This window comes from Rattus norvegicus, chromosome 10, assembly GCF_036323735.1.
Source record: "Rattus norvegicus strain BN/NHsdMcwi chromosome 10, GRCr8, whole genome shotgun sequence".
In the NCBI taxonomy this organism is placed as follows: Eukaryota; Metazoa; Chordata; class Mammalia; order Rodentia; family Muridae; genus Rattus; species Rattus norvegicus.
The window spans coordinates 47,984,245-48,008,592 of record NC_086028.1 but is presented as its reverse complement, the minus strand read 5'-3'; the positions used below and the strand labels follow the sequence as shown (position 1 = coordinate 48,008,592).

The following is a 24,348-nucleotide window of genomic DNA, read 5'->3' as shown; positions in this document are numbered from 1 at the left end:
CTGTGATCTCAGCAGACAGGGCACACACACACACCTGTGATCTTAGCAGACAGGGCACACACACACACACCTGTGATCTCAGCAGACAGGGCACACACACACCTGTGATCTCAGCAGACAGGGCACACACACACCTGTGATCTCAGCAGACAGGGCACACACACACCTGTGATCTCAACAGACAGGGCACACACACCTGTGATCTCAGCATTTATGAGTTCCCTGTCTCAAACAAACAAACAAACTTCTGAAAGTAACAGATTCACAAATGTGCCAGTAATCTAAAGCAGAATTCTAAAGTAGTTTCTCAAATAGTCTGTGGTAATGCAAGTGGCAAATACTAGCAACAATTTTTTTAAAAAAAGTTTATTTCAAAACAATTGGAAGACAAGAATTGAAGTGGTCTCACAACAAATAAATATTTTTTGGTATAGGAATAAGTATATGCTCTTACTTGGTTATTACTGCATACATGCATTGAAAAGCCACACTGAATTCCACAAGTATACACAGTGACTGTGTGTCAATTAAAAATAAAATTCAACATAAAAAAATGTTTTAAAATAGAAAAAGAAAAAAAAAGGAGACAGGGCAGGCCAAGAAGAAATTATTTTGTCTTTTGAAGAGTATTCTTTAATTGCTAGATCCAAGAAATTCAGACATTGATTTCTGTCACTGAAAAGGGCCCTTGCTGAGCCAAGCATCGCACTGGTAACTCATGCTTATAACCCGAGCATTTGGAAGCTAAGAAGAGACAACTGAGTCTGAGAATATATAGTGTATCCCAGACCAGCTTAGGCTACGAGGTGAGGCCCTATCCCAAGTAAAAAGAAAAGAGAAAAAAAGGTAAGAAAAGCTCTTTGATGATATTCAGTGAGAAAGACGCAGTGAGCCTTGTCACTGCACTTCTCCTGAGAGGCTAGAGTGTGCCAAACCTTTGGCCCTCTCATAACCTGAATAACCCAATGAAGTCTGAACCTTGATGGTTCAGACATGACAGAAGGCCGTTGACTCTGCAGGGAATCTATTTCTGCTGGAAAGAGAGTTAATGCACTAGATCATGAAAACATCTCAGTGCACAGCAGGGGCAGGAGGAAGTTAGTGAAAAGTATTTACGTCCTTAGAGACAAAGGCACAGAGTCTCAGACTCAAGTCAGAGAAGTGTAAAGAAACCTAGGATCACAAGACTGGTTGAACAGGAAGATTTGCCCTGACATGGAGCATGGGAAAGGACACGGAAGTAATATTGCTGGTAAAGCCCACTAGGGACTTCAAGTTAGGGCAACGGAAACCTATTTTAAGATGGTGTGCATAAAGGCTTGATGGATGTCCATCACCTGTCTAAGGGAGAATGACATCATCAACAGGGTGTCGGGGGAAGTAGGATCAGGGTAGGAAGTATCAACATAGCACAAATACATGAGTACAGCTCCTGGGAGAGGAGAATACTGTCTCTAAATGCCTGGGGAACTATCCATTTGCACAAGAAAATAGACAAGTCCACGAAGACTGGATAGCCTTAGAACAGAGGATGACTATGCCTCTCAAAAGACCTTGCTAAAAACATCTATTCTAAATCTCACTGTTCAAAACCATTCAGTGCCGCTGACTCTGATGATGTGTGAGGGGTGAGGCCTTGCTCAGATGGGGCAAGGCTGGATGACCAAGTTGAGCCTGGCACCTGCAGAAAAACACAAACTCTTAAGAGGGATGCTGAAAACACTGTTGGCTATGTGGTTTAGCATGTGGTTTACCCCTTACGCACAGCATTCATGATCTAATGAGGTAAGCATAACGTCATCACAAGTTCAATATAAACATTTATCTCAGGAAGATGATCTGAACTAACACGGAGGAAGGTTTCAGAACGCTGGCCAGCACATAAGAAACGTGCAGCGACGTCTTTGTGATTTACTATGATCCCTCACAGTCTGGTTATGGTTTGAAGATCCCTAGTCTGGAGGAAGGGTGACAATTGCCTGAGCAGACAGGAGACCATCACTAGATTTGGGGAGAGGCTTTTGGTGCCTTAGAGTTTCTGCAAGTGGGAAAGTTCATTCAGGATCTACACAACTTCTTTTTTTTTTTTTTTTTTTTTTTTTTTGATTTTGATAGTTTTTATTTACACCCGGCCTTGAGCAGACACTGCTGCCTACTGGACAAAGCTGGACGCCCTAGAGGCAAGCACAAGGCAGACTGACATAACCACAGCTCTACAGGGAGCCTCACTGTCTGATCTATCCATGGCCTTTCCCAGGATCGCGGTCGGTGTCCGCGGCTCCCAGCTCTCCGATGCTGCTCCTAGCCGGCCGCCGGACAAAAGGAAAGAACCAGCCACCCACTGGACCCCTACACAACTTCTAAAGCCAACTACCATCAGCAGATATCTCTGTCCACTTTAAAATACCAGCTGCTGCCCAGTTGTCACAGTTAGCAGTCTGGGATCCTAGAATCTAGGGAGCAGCCTCCACTGAGGGTACAGCTGGCTTCTCAGGCTCCTCTCCCAGATCCACAATCCGGATGGTGTTTTCTTTCTTAGACAGCCAGAAAGCAGCATAGAGTGGCTCTGAGAACTTGCAGTCAAACTTCTGAATCAGAGTCATGGCATCATATTCTACACCATAGAAGGAAAGGGTTCCTCCTGGGAAATTTACATAGATGCCAAGCCTCCTGAAGGGGCTGGCCTTGAGCGGAGTCTCTGTGTCACTGTGCCAGGCCGTGAACTCCTTCCCACTCCAGTGAATGCTCCAGGAGAAGCTGTTTCCAGAAATGCAGCTGTTTCGTTCTTCCCCCTTACGGTCGATGCCTTTGCAGGTCAGGCCAACATAGATGCCTCCTCCAGAGATCTCCACCTCAAAATAATACCTGTGCAGGTACAGACTCTGCTGGGACAGCACCTGCCGCCAGTGCAGAAACCTACTGGGGAGGTCTGGGTAAGGGTGTTCCCAGGGTGTGGTGTTGGTGACCTTGCGGTTATCCTCCTGCAGGCGAAGGTACCTGTGTGCTGTGTCTGGGTCAAATGTGATGTCACAGGCATCTAAGGAAACACAGAAAACAGCTTTAAGCCCAAGTGACCCCCACAAGGCATATATGAGAAAACGCCCATCTTTTGGTTTTATTTACCCATCCAATGTTCCCCTAGGACAAGAGGTGGGTGAAAATCAGTGGAGCTTTCTGAAGCTCAAGTTGGTTGTCACCTGCTGTACCATCTGAGCTGAATAAAGAAATGAACTCATTCATTCATTCATTCATAGACTGTGCGCAGGAAGTCCGGCACTATTCCATGGATCTGGGGTGAGCTCAAAGATTCAGGTCCTTTATTGGACCCGCTCATTCAGTAGTTAAGCATTTGACCAGCATTTAACATGGTAAAGTCTTAGCTATGCTGTCAAACGCAATCTGAAAGACTAATTAGAGCACCTCCATGCACAAACCACTTCAATCACACACAAAATCATTTCTCATATTTCTTTTGCCCTCATGCCTCCTGCAATACAGACAGCAGAGGGTCCCCCGTAGACTCCAGCCACTCCTTCCAAGACCCCTGAATCACCTGCATCTAAGCCAGGGCAAATCTCAGCTGGAATAGTATCTGTCGTAAGAGTGTCCACAATAAGAATAATATTTCAAGGGCTGGAGAGATGGCTCAGCGGTTAAGAGCACTGACTGCTCTTCCAGAGGTCATGAGTTCAATTCCCAGCAACCACATGGTGGCTCACAACCATCTGTAATGAGATCTGGTGCCCTCTTCTGGCCTGCAGTCACGTATGCAGGCAGAATTCTGTACATAAAAATAAATGAATAAATCTTTTTTTAAAAAAAAAAAGAATAATATTTCAAAAGATATGTTGTATCACTACCTAAAGTAATGTTCAAGATGTTGAATGCATGTAAAAACACTTATAAAGAAAGACAAATTACACGGAGATAAACTTAACTTTTCATTTTAAAACCAAGTGGCATTTGGTATTTGGTACTAATTATGTTTCTCTCTAAATTATACATGTACTTCTGAAAGAGAATGGGTGGGAATAGAGTGTGTGGAGACCAAGACTTTCCGAGCAAGACAGCACTGCAACAGGAATGAGCTAGTTCTGGGCTGCTGAGGCCCATGTAGTAGGCAGAGAAAAAGGTGGGCCAGCGGTTGCTCCCCAGAACCGAGCAGAAGCAGGCCTCACTGGTGTATTCCAGAAGGACTGCACCAAGATGAGCACTGGCTACAGAGAAGTGCCTTCAGCTGGGAGGGGAAACCTCATGAGCTTATGGACTATCCTGAAGGACCCTTCTCACTTGAAGTTCTGACTTGACATGAAAGAGGTGCTTGTATTTATTACACAACATGGTATTTTATAAAATGTATACACCACAGAATGGCTAATGCAGACTGGTTAAATGTATAACCTCACATACATCGTACACGTTGCTGTTGTACATGGGTGGTGGATACTTCCTTTTTCCAAGTCTCCAGTATGTGTTGTATAAAGTTCTCTTAAACGTATTCTACCACAAAGCACCACTTGGGAATGCCGTGCTTTTATTTGTTGTGTAAAAATGTCTGCCTATATGCATGTTTGTGCACCACATGCCTACCTGATGCCCTCAGAGGCCAGGAGAGGTGTTGGATCCCCTATAACTGGACAGACTGTTGTGGGCTCCCCTGGTGATGCTAGAAATACAGTGCTTTTGGAAAGGGTAAGAGTTGGGCGTGGGCTTGCATCTCTAATTAAAGCTTTTGAGAGGCAGAGGCAAGAGGAGCAGGGAAGCCAGCCTGGGCTATGTACATACTGAGACCCTGTGTCAGAAAACAAAATGCTTCCAGAATACATTCATGCAGTACCAATAAGGTCTTATAAGGACGGACTTCAAAATGAACCACATGGCAAATGGTCAGGACTCTTCAAAATGCCCAAATCTTGAAATGTAATGGAAGCCTGAGGGATTGGCACAGATTAGTGAGTATTCAGGAAACAAGAGTCCCAGTTAGCTTTCACTGTAAATTTGTCATAGCCTGGAGTCACCTAAGAGGGACACCTCAATAGAATCACCTCGATCCCACTGGTCTGTTGGCAAGTGGGAGGAGGGGAGCTTATTAACAGTCACTGACACAGGAAGGCCCAGCACTCTGTGGGAGGTACCATGTCTAGGAATGCTACCTCAGCACAAGGCTGTGATTGAGCAAGCCAGCAGGTATTATTCCCTCATGGTTCCTGCCTTGAATCCCTGCCCCGACTTTCCTCAATGACGGACTGTGACCCAGAACAGAGGATGAAATAAATCCACTCCTCCCCTATATTACTATTGTTCAGAGTGGTTTCTCACAGTGACAGAAAGGAAACTAGAACACAAGGAAACATCTGTGTTCCTGGGTTCAACTTTGGGCCCATGTGGTGGTTTGAATGAGAATGGCCCCCAAAGACTCATGTATTTGAATACGTGGTCCCCAGTCAGTGGATCTGTTTGGGAAGGATTAGGAGGTGTGAGCTTGTTGGAGGAGGTGTGTCACTGAGGATGAACTTTGGGGTTTCAAACACGTATGTTACTCCCCCTTCCCCTCTGCCTTGAGGGTGTCTCAATATGTAAAGTCTCAGTGCTTCACCATGCTGGCTTGCACCATGCTCCCTGCCGTGATGATCATGGACTTGCCCCCTCTGAAAGTGTAAGCTCCCAATAAACAGTTCTTTTATATTTTATAAGTTATACATTGCCTTGGCTACCATGTTTTATCACAGCAATACAAAAGTAGCAAAGGCAGCCAGAAAAAAAAAGTCTGCAACATTGTTAATAATATTGCAGCAACGCTAATTTCCTGCATGATGTATCATAGTTATGTATGATGCCAGCATTTGGAGAAATGGGGTCACAGGGGAGTATGTAGGAATTTTTAATCTGACTTTTGCATCGTTTACATTTATTTCAAAAAAGAAAACTTTCAATTAAAAGCTTAAAGGTGTATCATGTAGAAATAGATGAAAAGTTACAAGAATGCAAATCCACTATAAGATGTGGTGGTTCTTGCCTTGGCAAAGCATTTCACTGCCCTCGGCATGTCTGAATGGGGCAGCCTTTCACAACTTACATTGAAGAAACTCATCCCGGGTTCTGGGCTCGGGTTTCGAGGTCCTGTACTTGCGCTGGACAATGGCAGACACTTGAGTTCTGATGTCATATTCTTCTAAAAAAAAATCAGAGAGTTGCAAATGAGTACCTGTCCAGGTGGCTTAGAGAACCCAGGAAACTGGGCTGCTCTTCCCCGGACTTCTCTGGGTCTGGTGCCTGAGAACCTGGGCACAGTCAATATACCAGACAACCCCTGCTAGGAAGACTCCAGGATGACACAGAATTCACATCACCACCAGCATCGATATCAGCAGCCTGAGACGCTAGTCACAGAAATGCCAATGTAAATGGCCAACTTACCTCCTTCAGGTTGCAATTATAAAGTCGAGGTAAGAATCACTAGTGGCCTAGCTGAAGAATGGCTTTGAAGTGGGTTGTTTTCCCTCCCTTCCCAGGTTCCCCCTTTCCTCATCACCATTCCAGAAAGCACCTCACCTTCCCTGGAAAATTCCTGAAGCTTTTCCTTATAGCTTTCTAGCAACTGGATCAAGTTCAGAGTTGACTCTGTGATGACCTTGCGGATGCCTGAGAGTTTATCCTTCAGCCCGATGTAAACGCTGGGGAAGGCAGTGTCCTCTGTCTTCTTAAGCTTGCAGTACTCCTGCAAAGGGAGAAGCAGAATCAGGCAACTTGTCTTGGTATGTGTCTTTCTGCGTTTGGCAAATGGGCTGGTGACAGTGCACGCTTCACAGGGACGGTACACATAAAGTGGTCTCTATGCTTCTAGACAAATGTTTCTCAACCTGTGCGTCATGACCCCTCAAAGGACCATCAGAAAACAGATGTTTATCTTACAATTCATAACAGTAATAAAATTACAGTTATGAGTAACACTGAAAATAATTTTATTGTGGTGGGGGAGTCACCACAATATCAGGGAGTATATTAAAGGGTCACAGTGTTAGGAAGGTTGAGAACCACTGTGACCCTACACAGGAAGTAGGACTTCTCAAAATCAAGTGGGAAAGAGGGTCTCTTGAAGTCAAAAGATCTATGACCACAGACAACTTTAACACAAATTTCAGACGGGGCACAGAGTAAGAACGATCTTGCCTGGGTCATTCCTTAAATCCTTTCTCTTTCTATAGCTTCAGTGCAATGGGAAACCTGGCTATTCTGTTGCATTCTAAAGGTTCCTGAACCAACCTGCAGTCCTCGCACTTTGCTTTAGAATTTGGAAGTTATTTGCACATCAGTAAGTAACATTAAGGCTATTTAAGTTTCAAAACCAATGTAGAACCAGGGAAGATTGTTTCCATGTGTAACACATTATTACTATTCAGGTGCACATGAAACTTTAAATAACAGACTGGATAGAGTGGGAATGAAATCCCTCTCACCAAGCCAGACCTACAGAAGGGAAGGCCACCCACAGCTCTGTAAAGAAGCACTTTCATATTGTATACCGATTTGATGTCATGCTTCAAATGAGTGAAGCAAAATACCGGTACTGCCAGTGTAAATTACAGTTCATGCCAGTAATCTCAGTGTTCAGTAGGCTGTGGCATAAGGAGCCCAAGTTTAAGACCAGCTTGGGATACATAGGAGGGAGGCCCTGTCTAAATAAATAAAGAAATTTTGTCACTTTAACCGAATTATTATTTGTAGAAAAAAAATTACCTTTCACTATATTTTAAAACTAAGTTACACATTTTGCTAAAATAAAATACATTTCATGCATATTAAAATTTTTATTTTAAAAATAGTGTTACAGGGCCTAGAAATATAATTCAATTGATAAGAATTCACTTAACATGCTTGAGGTCCTGAGTTTGACCCCACACCGTGGTATATATAAATCAGGTGTGGTGGCTGCTACCTATAATTTCAGCATTTGGGAGGTAGAAGTAGGAGGGTCAGAAGCTCAAGGTCATCCTCAGACACTTGGTGAGTTAGAGGCCAGCCTGGGACACATGAAATCTTGATAAGAAGAAAATGAAGAGGAGGAGGAGGGGGAAGAAGAGAAGAAAGGAGGAGGAGGGAGAGGAAGAGGAGGAAAGGGAAGGGGAAGGAGGAGGAAGAGGAGAAAAACAAGAGTTACAAGAGGAAAAGAAAGGGAATTTACTCTTATACTTTTTAGAAGAGATCCTGGTAGAATCCCGTAGACTGGGGAGTCAAATCTTCACATTTTCTTTGTGTTTTGAAATTGCAAAGTGAGCCAATGGAAAGAGCAAGAAATCTTGTTCATATTTTTGTCTCACATTTTAGGCACATTTCTCTCATTCAGTGAAAGATTAACTACGGCTGCCTTTGGGTACTAAGATCACAAACAGTTTGTCTGCTTGTCACTGTAAGTATTTAGTTTTCTGTAAACAGAAGGGGATTGTTTCAAAAGTAAAAGCAAGACATTGTACTTGAAATAGTAAAACCTGAAAGAAAAGTTGCAGGTCATTTACTCTGTCCCAACGTTGTTGCTCAGTGAGGAATTTGATACCCCTGAGAGCTTGGTGACTGTCTTTTTTAAAAGCTACACAGTGGTATCTAAAGTCAGATCTAGGACCATGTGGAGTGTTATTCTATAAGTCAGCAGGTTCTTTAGACCTAGTGCTAACTGGTCTATGCCTCTTACATACAGTGGATACCTTGTGAGACGGAAAGTTCCGTTCCGTTCCCTTTCCTAAGCCTTCCTCAGTTTCAGCCCTGACTGAAAACCAACAGTCTCTCTAGTCTCACACCGTCATGCAAACCTCCACATCTCTGCGCTCTTCGCTTCCCCTCCCTAACTCCCTCACAGTCGTCTACCTGTCTGGCCCTGCCATCATCTTCCTTCACTACAGACCCCACACCCATTCCTTGTCAAAGCACCGTGGCTCCTTAAACCAGCCCTGATTTCTCACGATGCTGTCTTTCACGGGTTTCTCTATCTGGCGCATACAGCACCTAGAACTTGACCCACCTTCCAGGCTCTCCCCCACTTGGAGCCGTCCTCTCTATCCCTCCTGGATGGCTGTTTTCTGACAAAGCAAGACCTGACTCCCCCTGCTTTCCAGTTCTCTGTGTTCCCATTTACAGGTGTGTTACAGGCCAGACACCTCGAGGGTCCCCTACTTCCCCAGCCTCTTACCTCCAGGAAGAGCACAGTGTTGCTGATGGAGGCCAACTTCTCCAGCTCCTGCTTGTTTTTCTCCATCTCGATGCTCCTGTGCTCCAGGTGGGTCTTGATGCCGTTGACCTGATTCAGTGCAGCCTGTTCTTTCTCCTCTAAGAAGAGCATCACATCAGTCTGGGCCTTCCTCACGGCTGCGAGGAGTTCCCCAAACTTCTCTTCAGCCACCACCTTCACCTCTGACACGGACACCTGATGGGGATGGAGTGGGAACACAGTATTGCTAATTGCTATATACCCGTTCAGTGGTTCTCAACCTCCCTGATGCTGGGACCCTTCAACACTGTTCATCACATTGCAAGATTATCATCGTTGCTACTTCATAACTATTTTTGCTACTGTTATGAATCATAATGTAAATATTTGAGTTTTCTGCTGGTCTTAGGAGATCCCTGCAAAAGAGTACTGATTGTCATAAGGGCAGTATTCAGTATATTTGATGAATACACTTCAAGAGACAGAGAAACGATTGGGCTGTTTTTTGTAAACATTCTCAGCACTTCGTTATGCCTTGTTTAATAGACCATTGGCTATAGGCATAAGGCACCAGGCCTCCAAGGAAAGCAAAAGCAGTTGATCTCCTCCGTGAGGCACACAGCACCCCTCTCTCTAAGAAGGCAGCCATTCAAAATTGGTAACCCAGTAAAGAAAGGGCTGTCCCAGTGTCTGTGGGAGCCAACACCTTCGGAGAGATAAGGCAAGAAGGAATGATGGCAGCAGACAGGAGAACCATTGCCTGGTTCAGGCTACACCTTCGAATGTAACCTAGAACACATGGTCTCCAATCTGCCCTTGATCTATGGCCAATGGCACAAAACAGAAAACAAGAAAATGGTGTGCGCGCACACACACATACACACATGCACATATATACACAGAAATACACACACATTGATGTGTTTATAAAAAGATAAAGAGAGAAGGGAATATGTTTTATGGAGGTATGGTGAGGTATGGGGGAAGGGAGTGCCTCAGTAGGCCCATGCTAAGGGATCAGCCCCATGACAGTGTGGTATAGTATAGAATAGAGTTTATTCAGGGCATGGAGAAGGGAATCAAGAGGGTAGTAGAGGCAGAGAAAGAGAGAGAGTAAAGAAGTAGAGAAGTAGAGTAGAGGAGTAGATGTGGGCCACGAGCATGTGGAGAGAGAGGAGGAAAGGGATGAGAGGACAGAGCAGGGGCAAGAAGGGGAGAGCAAGAGAGGAGGGCGCAAGCAGCCCCTTTATAGTGAGTCAGGCATACCTGGCTGTTGCCAGATAACTGTGGGGTGCAGCTTAAACAAAATGCTAACACATATACACACACATACACACATACATGCAAACAAACATACACACATACATACAAACATACATACACACAGAGAGATACACGCACATATACACACACATACAAACACACATATACATACACACATATAAATACACATATACACATATAAACACACATGGGCTTGCACACATAGAAACACAAACACACACACACACACACACACACACACACACACACACACCAGAAAGGGTCCTGGAGAGTGCATGGGATGTCCACATGCTCCCTGCATGTCAGTTTTTCCGTTATCTGTTGGTTTCCTTATGTTGAAGCAGCCGGACAGAGCTAGAAGCAAACACACTGAGGTACCATTAAGAAAGAGGGCAGAGGGCAGATTTTCTCCAAATTCCTCCAGCCCAGACGGAGAAAAGCCCTGGGCTGGGAACTCATTCCAGGGCTCTGGCTCACTCACCATTCCTACCCTCAAGCAGTAATAGGTCATTGGTCACAGAAGCAAGTAGGGACTCCATGCTTTGCCTACTCCCTATCCAGACAGCCTTTAAACTCTCAGCAATCCTCCTGTCTCAGTCTCCCGAGTATGTGTGGTGCTAACACACCATAACAAGCTTGTGTTTGCTTTCTGAAACCAGGGTGTGTTTACATGATGCAGGGTGTGTGGAGATTTTTAACTCAGAGCTCTGGGAATTGTACATGCCCTGGACTGCTTCTATCCTGCATCAGAGAGTGGTCTATGAACAGATCACCAATCTCATGTTTGGGAGGCAAAAAAAAAAAAAAAGAGTGGAGAATTGCTAGATTAGTGAGTGGTGTTTGATAAGACACATGCAGTGCCACCCTGCTTGGCTTTGGCCTCTCGGCTTCAGGGTCACTCTTTAAAAAGATTCTAAAATCCAAGATTGGAAAAAGACAGGGCAATTAATCAACATGAAGGTGCCATAAGTTCTTCATAAAAAGAACAATTGTGTAGGGCTAAATGCACTACTCTGAAGAAAAAATTCAAGAGCACAGCCATCAGAGATCATCCTGAGGAAGGCTAGCAGAAGGGAGGCACCCATGGTGAATGTGACTCCTGCTGTGGCCTCTCCTTCCTAAACCTTCCCACTGAGAAATTTATTTGTGAATGAAATGTGTGACCGATGCTAATTACCTCCCAAACTATGACAGGAGCCATATCAAAGTGGCAGCTCACGAATGTTAGTAACTCCGCTCCAGGGGATCTAATGACCTCTTCTAACTCCAGCTCCAAGGGATCTAATGACCTCTTCTAACTCCAGCTCCAGGGGATCTAATGACCTCTTCTAACTCCAGCTCCAGGGGATCTAATGACCTCTTCTGGCTTCCAGCAGCGAAGTAGCTAAGGGTTTAAAACCTTGAGGGAGGAGCGCATGTCCAGCAGTTCCTGAGTCGTTCTCAGACCAAGGAAACCAGCATGGCAGAGTCTCCCATCCAGTCAATAGGAAGAGTCCAAGGCAGGTCCTAACATCTCTCTGTGAGTCTCCACAATTATCTCTCTGGCCACCATGTCATTATATGAACTAATTAGGGATCAAATTAAAGAGCCAGACAAGGGAATGTCCTGTGTGATCCTCTAAATCATCCAGGACTTTACAATCAGGTCTCTGGGTCTTTATAGGAATTTTTTCTTTCTTTCTCTCTCTCTCTTCATTTCTTTCTCTCTCTCTCTCTCTCTCTCTCTCTCTCTCTCTCTCTCTTTCTTTCTTTCTTTCTTTCTTTCTTTTTCTTTCCTAAGACGTTACAGCTATAAGAAAGAAAACGAGATCTGTATAGAGGAAGCTGACCTCTCACATGAGAGACTACTTAGCTTTATTCACACAGGGAGCTTTGTGACCACAGGCAGCCATGAGAAGAGAGAGACAGGAGACTGTAGACAGTTCAGTTCCCTCCTTCAGTTCCCTCCTAGAACATAGGGAACTCCTCCATCTACGGGTTTGCATGGGGGTCTGAGGTAGGTGCCAAACTGTGACCTAGTCTGATTTAGCCTCCATGCTAAGGGGCATGAAGGGAAGCACATAGTAGGGACATAAACGTATCTGAAGCTGTAAGGGAGAGACTGCCTTAAGAAGCAGAGACTGCAGGGATGTGTCTGGTTTCTTGGAGACGTAGAAAGCACCGTAGTTAGAAGGCCTGTGACCTAACAACCGTAGGTAAGGAAGGTTTTATCCTCCAGCAGCTAGTTGGTTATAAGTACTCAGGAGACAGAAATTAAGTTGGGTAGTAGATTAGAATAAATGTATAAGTGAGAGGGTGGGTGGGTGGGTGGGTGGATGGATGGATGGATGAATGGATGGACAGACGGATGGGCATGTAAATAAATAGATGATAGGTGAATATATAGGTGAGTCGTGGGATAAAGGTTGGATGAATGGTGGACAGACAGACAGACATGCATAGAATCATTTGTTTTCAGCATGCAAGATGATACTGCCAACTCATGACCATAGGGAAGGGGCCCTGTGTTCTCTTCTGAGTGGTAGCTCTTGACTTGTCATCAGTGAGGGGTACTTAGGGAACTTACCTTGGGAAGATGAACACAAACCAGAAGGGACTAAAACTAAGTATCCTGTCACAGCATTGGCCTTACCAAATGCCACTTACAAATCTAGGAGTTCCTGACTCTTTTTTCCAGCTCCTGGCAGACCACCCTCCTGAGAAAGAAGAAGCCAGGGGACAGATAGTCTCTGGAATTTAGGCTTTAACACCTCCAATCACAAGCACACACACACATGCACAAGCACACACACATACACACTCACATGTACACGTTCCTCCTAGTTAAGAAAGCATATATAATCTTGATGTGGCAGTTTGTGTCCAGCAGCACTTGGGAGGCTACCACAAGAGGATTGCTATGAGTTTGGTGTTAACTGCTCTCTACATGGTGAGTTCTAGGCTAGTGCGAGCTACAAAGTGAAACTCTGTCAAAAGCAAAAATTAGAGGGAAAGAGGGAAATAATATGCACATATAAAATTAGGAAAGGTACTAGTCCAAGACAATTCCGGGTCTACTTCATGTTATTGAAAGGTAAACCATTTACCAGTTAAAAATCTTAAGTCAATTTTTAAAATATTTTTGTTACTATTTTATGTGCATAGCTCTTTGCCTGCATTTATGTCTATGTTTCACATGCCCAGTGCTCACAGAAGCCAGAAGAGGTCATTAGATCCCTGGGAGCTGGAGTCACAGACATTGTGAGCTGCCATGTAGATGCTGGGAATTGAACTTGGGTCCTCTGAAAGAGCAGCTGGCACTCAGAACCAGTGAGCCATCTCTTCGATCTGCTTCAGCCAGGTTTATAGATATCCTGACAAGGTGAGGGAACCTCATAATGTGGCCGATTGTGCCTGCGACCTTCACTTGCAGGACCTCAGTCCACATCTTACAACCCCAATGGCAGTGACAGCCAACCACACAACAGCCAGATAGGTGACCTGAACCAATCTTACCAAAACAGACTTGTGGTTGGCTTGGAGCCGGGCAATGGCATTTTCGTTCAACTTGAGCTTCTGCTCCAGGTCCAGCTGCATGCACCGAAGGTCAGCCTAAGGGAGAAGGAAAGGATTACGGAGGGGAGAGAACAGGGTAGACAAATAGTCCCCAGGGGCAGTGGCATTTTCTGTCCTTCATGTCCCTGCCTTTCTCCTCTGAAAGGAGAGCATGACCTTTAAGCTGATCTCAGAAGCTGGCCAAGAGGCACAAAGGGGGAACAGGTGCTAGTGGTCTCCCGGAACTGAACTCAGCAGGAGCCAACTGCCAAGGCCCTCGATGAATGCTGTGCTGGGTGTAAGGTCATTTATGTCCACAGTAGCTACATTCTGCCTGTGCCCTGAGAAGTTAATTCAGGGTGAGTCAGTTACTGCTCACTGCAGTAACTCACCCAGGTCTCCAGTGATATATATAGATATAGATAGAGATAGAGATAGAGAGAGAGATAGATAAAGAGAGAGACACAGAGACAGAGACAGAGACAGAGAGACAGAGAGCAAGAGCAAAAGAGCAACACGTGAGTCCGGAAAATGGGCAATTTATCAAGGAAAACAACAAAAATGAAAGATAAAGGGATTAGCCCTATTAGAGAGGAGTCTCGTGCTCTGAGTGGGACACAGAGACTATGCCTTGAGAGCAAGACCTCCCATTCAAAGGTCCATTTTTGAAGATGTGAATATATTTGAAACAAGAGAGACTAAACTGGGATTGTCACAGAAGGGGTTCTCTGCTCAAAAGCAACCCCCTGGTGAACTGTTTTAGAAGACTCAGCCAGCAAGACATAGGGAGAGGCTACTACAGTTGTCATCAAGGGGGCCGAGCTCCTTCTAGACCTGGCAGGAGAACCTAGTAGAACCAGCCATGTGGTCCTGGTTTTACAAGCATGGCAGATGCAGCAGGACACCAGAAAGCCAGTGTGGCCAGGCAATGTGTGGCAGCATGATTTTCTACAAGGAGGCCCTGAGAGGATGCTGTGTGAAGGTAAGATCAAATCTGATGAAAGCCAGAACCATAGGGAATCTTCTAAGGAAAGCTGCAGGCCTGGAATAGGAGTGTCACTTGGAACCCAGATTTCATCCCAAACCTGGGCATGAAGTTATAAAACGTGTGTGTGTGTGTGTGTGTGTGTGTGTGTGTGTGTGTGTGTGTGTGTGTGAAAGATGACAAATACATATTATATAAATCATATATTATTTTAATACCATATGTAGAGAATATATATCACATATATAAATTATTAAATATCTTCTCTCTCTGTGACTCAGCCTGAAATGTTAGTCAGTCTTGAGATTTCTTCTGCCAAACAAATTAGTCTACTATTTTTGAATTCACCCCGAATCAGGGCACAGGCAGAATGTAGCTACAGTGGACATAAATGACCTTACACCCAGCACAGCATTCACTGTGGGCCATGGCAGTTGGCTTCTGCTGAATTCAGTGCCAGGAGGCCACTAATACCTTTTCACCCTTTGTGTGTGTGTGTGTGTGTGTGTGAGAGAGAGAGAGAGAGAGAGAGAGAGAGAGAGAGAGAGTGAATATATATAATGTTATATATTATAATATGTGATATAAATTATCTATCTTGCTTTGGTTTAATTTTTCCTTCTTCTGCCCCACCCCTCCCTTTTGGAGTGAGAATGTTTACTCTGTGCTTTGTAGATCAGAACTGTGTCAGCTGAGTGTTGACCTTACAGAGGCTCATAGTTAAGACATTGCCTTTAGTCTCAGAAGAGACTTTGGACTTTTGAACAGAACTGGGACTGTTAGAAACTACAGGATTTTTGAAGTTAGAGGGGCTGTATTTTTTCATTGTGATACAGCCTTGTGCCTATGGGGGTCAAGGATGGGTAAGACGTTCTGGTTTGGGTGTGAGATGACTCCCAGAGTCTCATGTGTTTGAATACTTGGTGTGGGTGCTGGGAATCAAGCCTGGGTCCTCTGGAAGAGCAGCAAATGCTCTGAACTACTGAGTCATCTCCCTGGCATTTGCTCTCTGCTTCTTGACTGCAGACTCAACATGACCAGCTGCCCCAAGCCCCACCCATTGTCCTGCCTTCCCGTTCCTCTTTCTCAGGAATCTGGCCAGAAAACAAAGAAAAGCAATCAACAGCCATGTATTTCTCATTGTTTTACAACATAATGCCTCTAAATATCCATTTCTTTTCCTGGGCGGGAGGGGGAGACCTTAGGTTAAAACACCTACTTCCTCACGGTGTGGAGTTAGCGACCTAAAGGAAATTAGGTAATGAGAACTCTACAGAGCTGGTACACCGTAAATGGGTAGTGTTAATAATGTCATCTTCATACTCATCAATAACCATCTTGCTTGCTGCCTTAGCTGCTTTCTAGCCATACCCCATGGAGACAGGTTCTGCCCTCCACACACCCCTGCCCAAGCCAGAGCACACGCCTCCCTGGGAATCTTGGGTTTGCCCGCCTTGACCTTTCACTCTTGTCCCTTGGGCTCAGAGAACACCTTGGTCTGCCAAGAAAAACCAATTTGTCAACATAGAGAACCTAAGCCTTTGCAAACTTCAAAGTCACTGCCACTTTCCTGTGTCTACAAGGCCATGAGATTTAAGCTTCTGACTGTGTTTAAAACTAATAGACCTCAGAAGTCATAAATTAAGTCATTTAAGTCTCTGGCTGTTTCCCCATAAAGCCTCAGGGAGTTTCTCACCTCCCTCCAACACCCCCAACTCCTCCCTCTATACTCCACTAAACACACACACACACACACACACACACAGAGGCAGAGTACTGAGGCATTGTGGAGAGTAGGCAAGCAACATTTGCTGAAGCTCTTGGTCACTGCAGTGGAGCTGAGGGCACCTTAGGGTCCCTCACACACCCTTGATACTTGAGACCTGGTGCCTGGCAGCGGGGGGAAAAGGAGAGGAGAGGTGCCTGACAGGTTTGAGGGTGAGCTTGGAATCTTATGCAGTGACCCATTCTGGACAAGGAGGGAAACGTGAGCTGCTGGCTTGAAGGAACTGGCAGGCACACAGATCGCGCCTAGCAACCTGGCTCTTTAGAGCAGCAGTGCCCCAAAGCCTTTTATTTAAAGATCCCACCAAGCCTTACAGGGAGACCCTGGGGTGTCCAACAAGGGGCTTCTCCCCTGTGTCCTCAGAGGCCCATAAAAGGAGAAAGGATGCCAGTGAACCAAACGAGTCACCACCAAGGAAACACTCCCGATTACCACACGAGGTGGGGCTGCTTTGGAACCCTGTCTCTCCAGTTACTCCTGTTCCTCGTAAACGATGGGCTGACCTCGGGGTTCCCTAAGAGAGCAGCAGCCACACACTCATGCCCGGCCCTGGCACACCCTGCCTGAGAGCCGCACCCTGGTGCCTGGGAGCATAGACGGCACAGGGTTGAAAGGGCGTTGAGAACGGATGGTACTTGGGGTGTGAAGACCCTGTTCCTGCCTGTAGGACTTTGCCAAGCCATTTACTGTCTACTCTGCTGCAAAGTAGACTTCACTTTTAGTGTCTTCAGAGTTAGACCTGGACTCTTGACTCCATTCCTCAGTGACTGAATCAGGACCTGCCGCATGCCAGTGAGATCAACCAAGTCACCCATACTCCTGGCTCTAGGAAAACACAGTGTGGGGATAGTCTGGTGCTTGTGAGCAAACAACTTATGTAATGCTGACCCAGAGGTACTCATTGGGTTTCTGTGAGAAAGTATTCTCCTGAGTGGCCCCATAACACATACTGGCTTCCTGCAAACTGGGTGATGCTGGTTGATAGCTCTCCAGACAAACTGAAAACCTTCCAGTTTTCACATGGTTTGATAACCTTCTCTTCACGGAGACTGTGCAGCCAGGGTGACCATCTGCAATCAATGTTAAGTTTGAAGCTAGTCCGGCACTCGTTGCCTTCAAAGGCCTTAGGCAAGACTTAGCTCAGCCTTCCCTCCTCCAGGATCACTGTCCTGATGTCACTTCCAGGCCTGCTCCCTCCTTCAAACACAGCAGTTGTACTGCAGCAGTCCTTTGGCAGGCCATGAAATAGTATGTCTTCCCTTCCTGAGCCCAAATTCTCTGCGGGTGCACAGTACAGCCAGCATCCCACTTACCTCATCAGGTGTACTCTGAGGAGCAGGCGGGAAACACACACACTTTGTGGGACAGAGAAAATAAAAGTGGTCCCAGGAACCCAAATTTCACAGAGAGAGGGTGGGGGGCAGGAGAGATGGACATCTCATTTCCATGGTGTCAGGTGAGATTTTTGACAAGATAGAAAAGGAGGCTCAGGAAGCTGAGGCGAAGCTAAAAGGAGCACTGAGCTCCTGTAGGAAGCTGTCACTCGGACAAGTGATCAGTGCATCCAACTCTTTTTTTTTTTCCTTTTCTTTTTTTTTTTTTCTTTTGTTTTTTTCGGAGCTGGGGACCGAACTCAGGGCCTTGTGCTTGCTAGGCAAGCGCTCTACCACTGAGCTAAATGCCCAACCCCGGTGCATCCAACTCTTAAACCCCCACCTCCCCCAGTGTTCGTCCATCAGTCTAACTGGTAGTAACCGTGGGTACTTCAGAAAGGGCTCACGTGGCTGACAGAAAAGTCGCTCTGCGCCCTCCCAGTTGACCATGCTCTGCCATTTCCTGTGTGCGACAAGGCTTCATGAGTTTATTAGCCCTTACTGGCTCCAAAGTGACCTTCAGAAAGCATGTAAGTGCAGGAGGTGTGGACTGGCTGAGAGGAACGCTTGGCTTCTGGAACCTTACATGTACTAATGTGACTTCCAAAACAATCCTAATGGTGCTCGTCTCTTCAAGATGCTGTCTTCTGAGCTGGCCTCTTGGGCTCCTTGCAAGAAATCTTTCGACTCCTAAGACTTGGTGGAGCCACCCAGAGTGTGGTTGTTCTTACTGTGTAAGCTTGCCTCCTGCCTGAAATAAGGACATAGGACGCAAAGGACACAACTCTCTAAAGCAAACCAAAAAGCAGAAGGGTCCATGACAGACAGGTCCATGACCTCCCAAACCTCGGCAGCCAGCATGCCTCATTCTTTGTTGTACAGCTCTCTCCTACGATGTTTAATCTGGAGCTCAGTACTGCTCCACACTGCACTGCCCTCCACATCTGGGGCTCTGCATGTGCTCCACACTGCACTGTCCTCCACATCTGGGGCTCTGCATGTGCTCCACACTGCACTGTCCTCCACATCTGGGGCTCTGCATGTGCTCCACACTGCACTGTCCTCCACATCTGGGGCTCTGCATGTGCTCCACACTGCCCTCCACATCTGGGGCTCTGCATGTGCTCCACACTGCACTGCCCTCCACATCTGGGGCTCTGCATGTGCTCCACACTGCCCCTCCTACCCAAAGTGCTATCACCCAAGTCTCCATGGTACACTAGGCGGCCTATACTTCAGTTTATATCGCATCTGTGTTGGCACAGAGCATTTCTGAAGGAACCAAACAGATGTTCTGATCAGAGAAGGAGGATGTGGGGTCTAGAATCAGGGTGGAGAACTTCTTCTTTCTCTCTCTCTCTCTTTGGTAGATTTTTTTTTAACATTCTCATGCATAGGCTTTGCAATTTAAAATATTAAAATTCAGAAACTATGTCCAAAAAGAATAGTAACATACTAGGCCCAAGTGTTTCTAATGTATATATACCAGACTGCGTGTGTGTGTGTGTGTGTGTGTGTGTGTGTGTGTGTGTGTGTGTGTGTGTGATGGTTTTGTTGTTGTTTAGGACTGGGGAGATAGCTCAGTCATTAAAGTGCTTTCTGCGCAATACTCAATACTCAGAACTCACATCTTAAAAAACTGGGGGGGGGGGGTGCTGAAGGGATGTCTCGGCCATTAAGAGTTCTGGCTACACTCCAACCTCATAGGTAGCCATGAATAGCCTAGTAAGAGCACCAGTGGAAGGGGAAGCCCTTGGTCCTGCCAAGACTGAACCCCAGTGAACGTGATTGTTGGGGGAAGGGCGGTAATGGGGGGAGGATGGGGAGGGGAACACCCATAGAGAAGGGGAGGCAGAGGGGTTACAGGGATATTGGCCCGGAAACCGGAAACCGGGAAAGGGAATAACAATCGAAATGTAAATAAGAAATACCCAAGTTAATAAAGATGAAGGAAAAAAAAGAAAAAAGAGTTCTGGCTACTATCCAGAGGACCTAGGTTCAATTCCCAGCACCCACAGGGTGGCTCACAATGGTCTGTACTTCTGATACCTGGCTTGCAAGTGGTGCACAAACATACACGCAGACAAAACATCCATATGCATAAAATAAAAATAATGTTTTAAGCTGAGGGCTGGAGATGGTCAGCCACTAAGAACGCCTGCTGCTCTTGCAGAGGACCTGGTTTGGTTCTTAGCATCCACATGGGAGCTCACACCAGTCCATAATTCCAATTTCAGGGGAAACTGACACCCCCCTCTGACTTCCACAGGTACCAGGCATACAGGTGGTGCCCATACATATATGTAAGCAAAATATACACATAAAATAAATCCAAAAGATTTTCAGGTTATAAAACGTTTAGGCATAGTATTATGTGCTCATCGCCCAGTGCTGGGGAGGCAGGGACAGGTGGATACCTGGCTCCTGCTGGCCAGTCAGCCTGGCCTGTTTGGTAAACTTCAGTCCAAATGAGAAAGCTCGTCCCATCTCAAACAAAACAAGGAACTATTGGCAACTGATACTTGATGAGGGAGAGGGAATCACCCCTTTTCGAGGATATGGTCTGGCAGGGTTCCTGTGCCCCACATACATGCCCAAATAGGCAGCATTAACTAGACATATCAGGCTATTTTTTTTTTTTAAAGAAGACACTGAGTTGAGAGGGGACATGCTGGATGGATATGGAAGAACTGAAGGAGGGGCTGGGGATTTAGCTCAGTGGTAGAGCGCTTACCTAGGAAGCACAAGGCCCTGGGTTCGGTCCCCAGCTCCGGAAAAAAAAAAAAAAAAAAAAAGAACCAAAAAAAAAAAAAAAGAAGAAGAACTGAAGGGGGAAATGTGATTATACGGGAGACCATGTAGTCATATTTCATTGTACACCCATAGGATATTCTTGAGTACAGCAAGCTTTTGTTTTTAATTTGAGAACTCCTGAAGAGAATCCCTGAGGTTAATCTCTGCCTCAACACACACGTTCACACACACGCATCCACATCTACACACACCCACGTATGAAACAAATGAATAAGTATTAAAACCACACAGTGCTGCGATCTGAGGGCCTTCCCTCATCTCTCTCCAGTAAGACGGCATTCCAGAAACTTCCACACCTCGCTCATCAACTGTGTGAACTTGAACAAGTACAACGAAGACCTTCCGGAGCCCTCACCTAGTAATTACTGAAATATCGGATGGGAAAACCCACCAAAAGTTGGGTGGGGCCCTTTGATGTATTTGTTGATTTCCATGCTTCCTTTACGGGACATCCCTGGATACTAGAAACACGGGGCAAAGTTGACAAGTGGTTTCCCAGGCCGGAAATGGTGACTCATTAGCATCTGGAGTACAGAACTCTGCAGAACTACACCCATCAGGACTAGAAAGTGTCTACCTCTCGTGTAGACAAAGGAAATAGCCTGGTTAGGGAAGTTCCTTACCCAGACACCGTTTTCCTTTACTGCCCAGGAACACATGCCCCAAAAAGACCTGGGTGTGCCAACCATGGGCAGTACAAAGAGGGAACTGCCTGGAGCGGTACCCAGGAACTGTGGGTCAAGTCAGCCTCGCCTACCACTGGGGAAACTCAAAATGGGAGAACCCCCAAAGTCTCATCTGGGCTCTTGGTTTTAGGACAAAGGTAAGCAGTGTTCCAGAAACAGTTTCTTTATCTGATGGAAGTCTAAGTTCAGACTTTAAGCATGGTGTTTCTCGGGCCCTTCCGATAGCCTATCTGGTAAGGAACCTTTCTTCTCCAGTAAGTTAAGTCGTCCTTGACATTAACTTCAGTGTGCATTTCATATTCTGTTTTCTTGGTGTTTTTGTTTTGTTTTGTTTTTAACTCTAATGCAACATTTTGTGTTAGCTTCTTTTGTGGTTTTGCGGGTAAAAAAAGAAAAGGAGAAATGAAGTCTGAGGTTTCTTTTCCCTTGGCCTTCTGCCAAGGTTTGTATTTCACGGGTTGAGAGCGAATATGCCTCACAGATCTTGCCAGAGGGAAATACCACCCTCCCCAGGCTAACCTTCTACAGCCCACGTCCAAACACACATTGCCAAACACTAACTAGAAACAGCAGGAAATTCCCACCTAAGGGCAGAGACAATAGAGACTGCACAGCAACGGGGACACCGGGTTGGGGACAGTGACCCACTTTTGTTTCCAAAGCCAGCGGCTAAAGATACTCACTTACACCGGACCAACACCCAGGCACTGCAGCTAAAGTTCTCGTCTGCGGACTCAGAACACAAACTGGCATCAACAGAGCCACAGATGGCAGCATGTGTGACCTCTCCCTGGGGACACCACCTCCCACTGGCCCCTTCCCAGGTGGACAGACCCCACCACTCACCTCTTTGCTCCTGCGGGCTGCATCCAGGGAGACAGTGCTGTCGCCTCTGTGTTCACCCGTGCCGCATTCCTGGCAGATACACTGCTGGTGCGTGTGGCAGAAGGAAACCAAAGGGCTGTGGTGGGCAGGGCAGGTGCGCAGATCCTGGTCTTTTGTGGGCTCGGTTAGCTGGTGGCTGTGCAGTTTGCTGTTCTCCTGGTGTGGCCGCAGGTGCTCCTCACAGTAATTCACCATGCAGGTCAAACAGGACTTTACAGCCCTTACTCTGCTGGCCCCAAGACAGAAGTCACACAGGATCTGTCCCTCCTCTTCATCACCAGGAGCCCCGAGCTTTGCGAGGTCACCCTGCCCCTGGGTTTCCTCGCCTGGCTTGCTGAGAAGGTCCACATCTTCTTTTCCTATTGGAATAGCTGACCCAGGGTCTGGGCCGAGAGGAGCCAAAGGGTGAACAGTGACCCCGGTCAGAGGCCCTGGGGCAATTAGATCCAATTCAGCCATCTGGAAGCTTTGCGGACTCAGGCGTCCTTCCTCGGTCCCCTGGCTCAGGATCTGTGTAGCCCAACTCAAACCCGAGAGCCACGCCTAGCTGATTGCGGCTGCCCTGAGACATTAACTGTTTCCTCCCTCCCGAGGAAGCTCAGTTACTCAGACAGGACGAGGCTCCTCCGGATTGGCCAGTAGCCAGCCGTGGTGACAAGGCGACTACCCAGGCTCAGAACTGCCTTGCCACTTGGCTCCTATGTCTGTTCCCTGGCTCAGGCTTCTCATTCTCATTCCTAGTCCAGCCCAGAAACTTCTATTCTTACTGGACTCATTCACCTCCCATAGGCTCTTCGGGAGACCACGTGTGCCGGTGGGTCTGGAAAAAGGGCAAGATTCCTATGTTCTATTGTAAGCCTCTGCGGCTTTGAGCGGCCCCACAAGCCAGATTTTGCTCTGGCGCGCGCTCTCTCTATCCCTTTCTCTCTCCCCTCCCCTCCCCAACAGCTTCTCCTCCCCTTTTCCCCTCCCCCTTTCCCTCCAGCTCTGTGTCTCTCTGCCTTTCTCTCTCTCAAAAAATTATTTTTGTTTAATGGCCCCAAAATGTAAGGACTTTGATAATAGGGCAGCCACTTATCCTCAATGAGCCATCAACTTGGTCCCACCGCCACCACAAAAACAGACAGACAGACAGACAGACAGACAGACAGACAGACAGACATCTTGCTTTATTTGCTTTTAATAACTTGCTTTTATCAAACTATTATTTTATTTCAAATGTGTGGGCGTGTGTGTGTGTGTGTGTGTGTGTGTGTGTGTGCGCGCGCGCGCGCACACACACACACGCACGCTTCCTCAGTTGTGCTCTGCCTCATTTTCTGAGAGAGGATCTCACAATGAACCTGGAACTTGCTAGGTCACCTAGCACAGCACAGAGGACCAGTAAGTCAGAGGGATGTTCTTTTCTTTTGTCCCCCCACCCCCGTGTTAAAGTTTTTTTTTTTTAATTTAAGGGTTTTATATATATTTAAGGGTTCTATAAAGTTATTTATTGTATTAAGTCAATAAATTTTTATTTAAGGAATTTGTTTCCGGATGTTCTTGTCTCTTGCCCCAGTGCCGGAGATACAGATAAGCACCGTCACACAGCTGCTGGTGACCATGCATACCTAGCAAGCACTTTACCCACTGGACCGTCTTCCTAGGCCCACTTCTGAAAAAGGTAACTTTTAAAAATCACTCATTGGAGAGGCCACACAATTGGACAGGTTCTTGGTCTTCCACTCTCTGCCATCAACACCTCTAACATGTGGGCTTTGAGGATAATGGTTGCCTGGGTCACTTCTCTGAAACTTGATACC

The 24,348-nt window shown here is 46.2% G+C and overlaps 1 protein-coding gene across 2 annotated transcripts; it reads right to left on the bottom strand.

Moving 5' to 3' along the window:
* Positions 1-350: 350 nt before the first annotated feature.
* Trim16 (tripartite motif-containing 16) lies at positions 351-23,358 on the bottom strand. 2 transcript variants are annotated; one of them, NM_001135033.3, is given in 6 exon segments: positions 351-3,037; positions 6,077-6,172; positions 6,553-6,718; positions 9,182-9,415; positions 13,979-14,074; positions 22,508-23,043. In NM_001135033.3, coding segments are annotated over 6 exon segments (1,674 nt in total). In that variant the 5' UTR covers positions 23,006-23,043; the 3' UTR covers positions 351-2,453.
* Positions 23,359-24,348: the final 990 nt, after the last annotated feature.

Excerpts from the sequence above, each read along its gene's own strand:
- Trim16 (XM_063269015.1), bottom strand. The coding sequence starts at position 23,005 with ATGGCTGAATTGGATCTAATTGCCCCAGGGCCTCTGACCGGGGTCACT. Across the intron at positions 9,416-13,978 it reads CCAACCACAAGTCTGTTTTG|GTGTCCGTGTCAGAGGTGAA; the intron begins GTAAGATTGGTT and ends CATCCCCATCAG. Across the intron at positions 3,038-6,076 it reads CCGGGATGAGTTTCTTCAAT|ATGCCTGTGACATCACATTT; the intron begins GTAAGTTGTGAA and ends GTGTTTCCTTAG.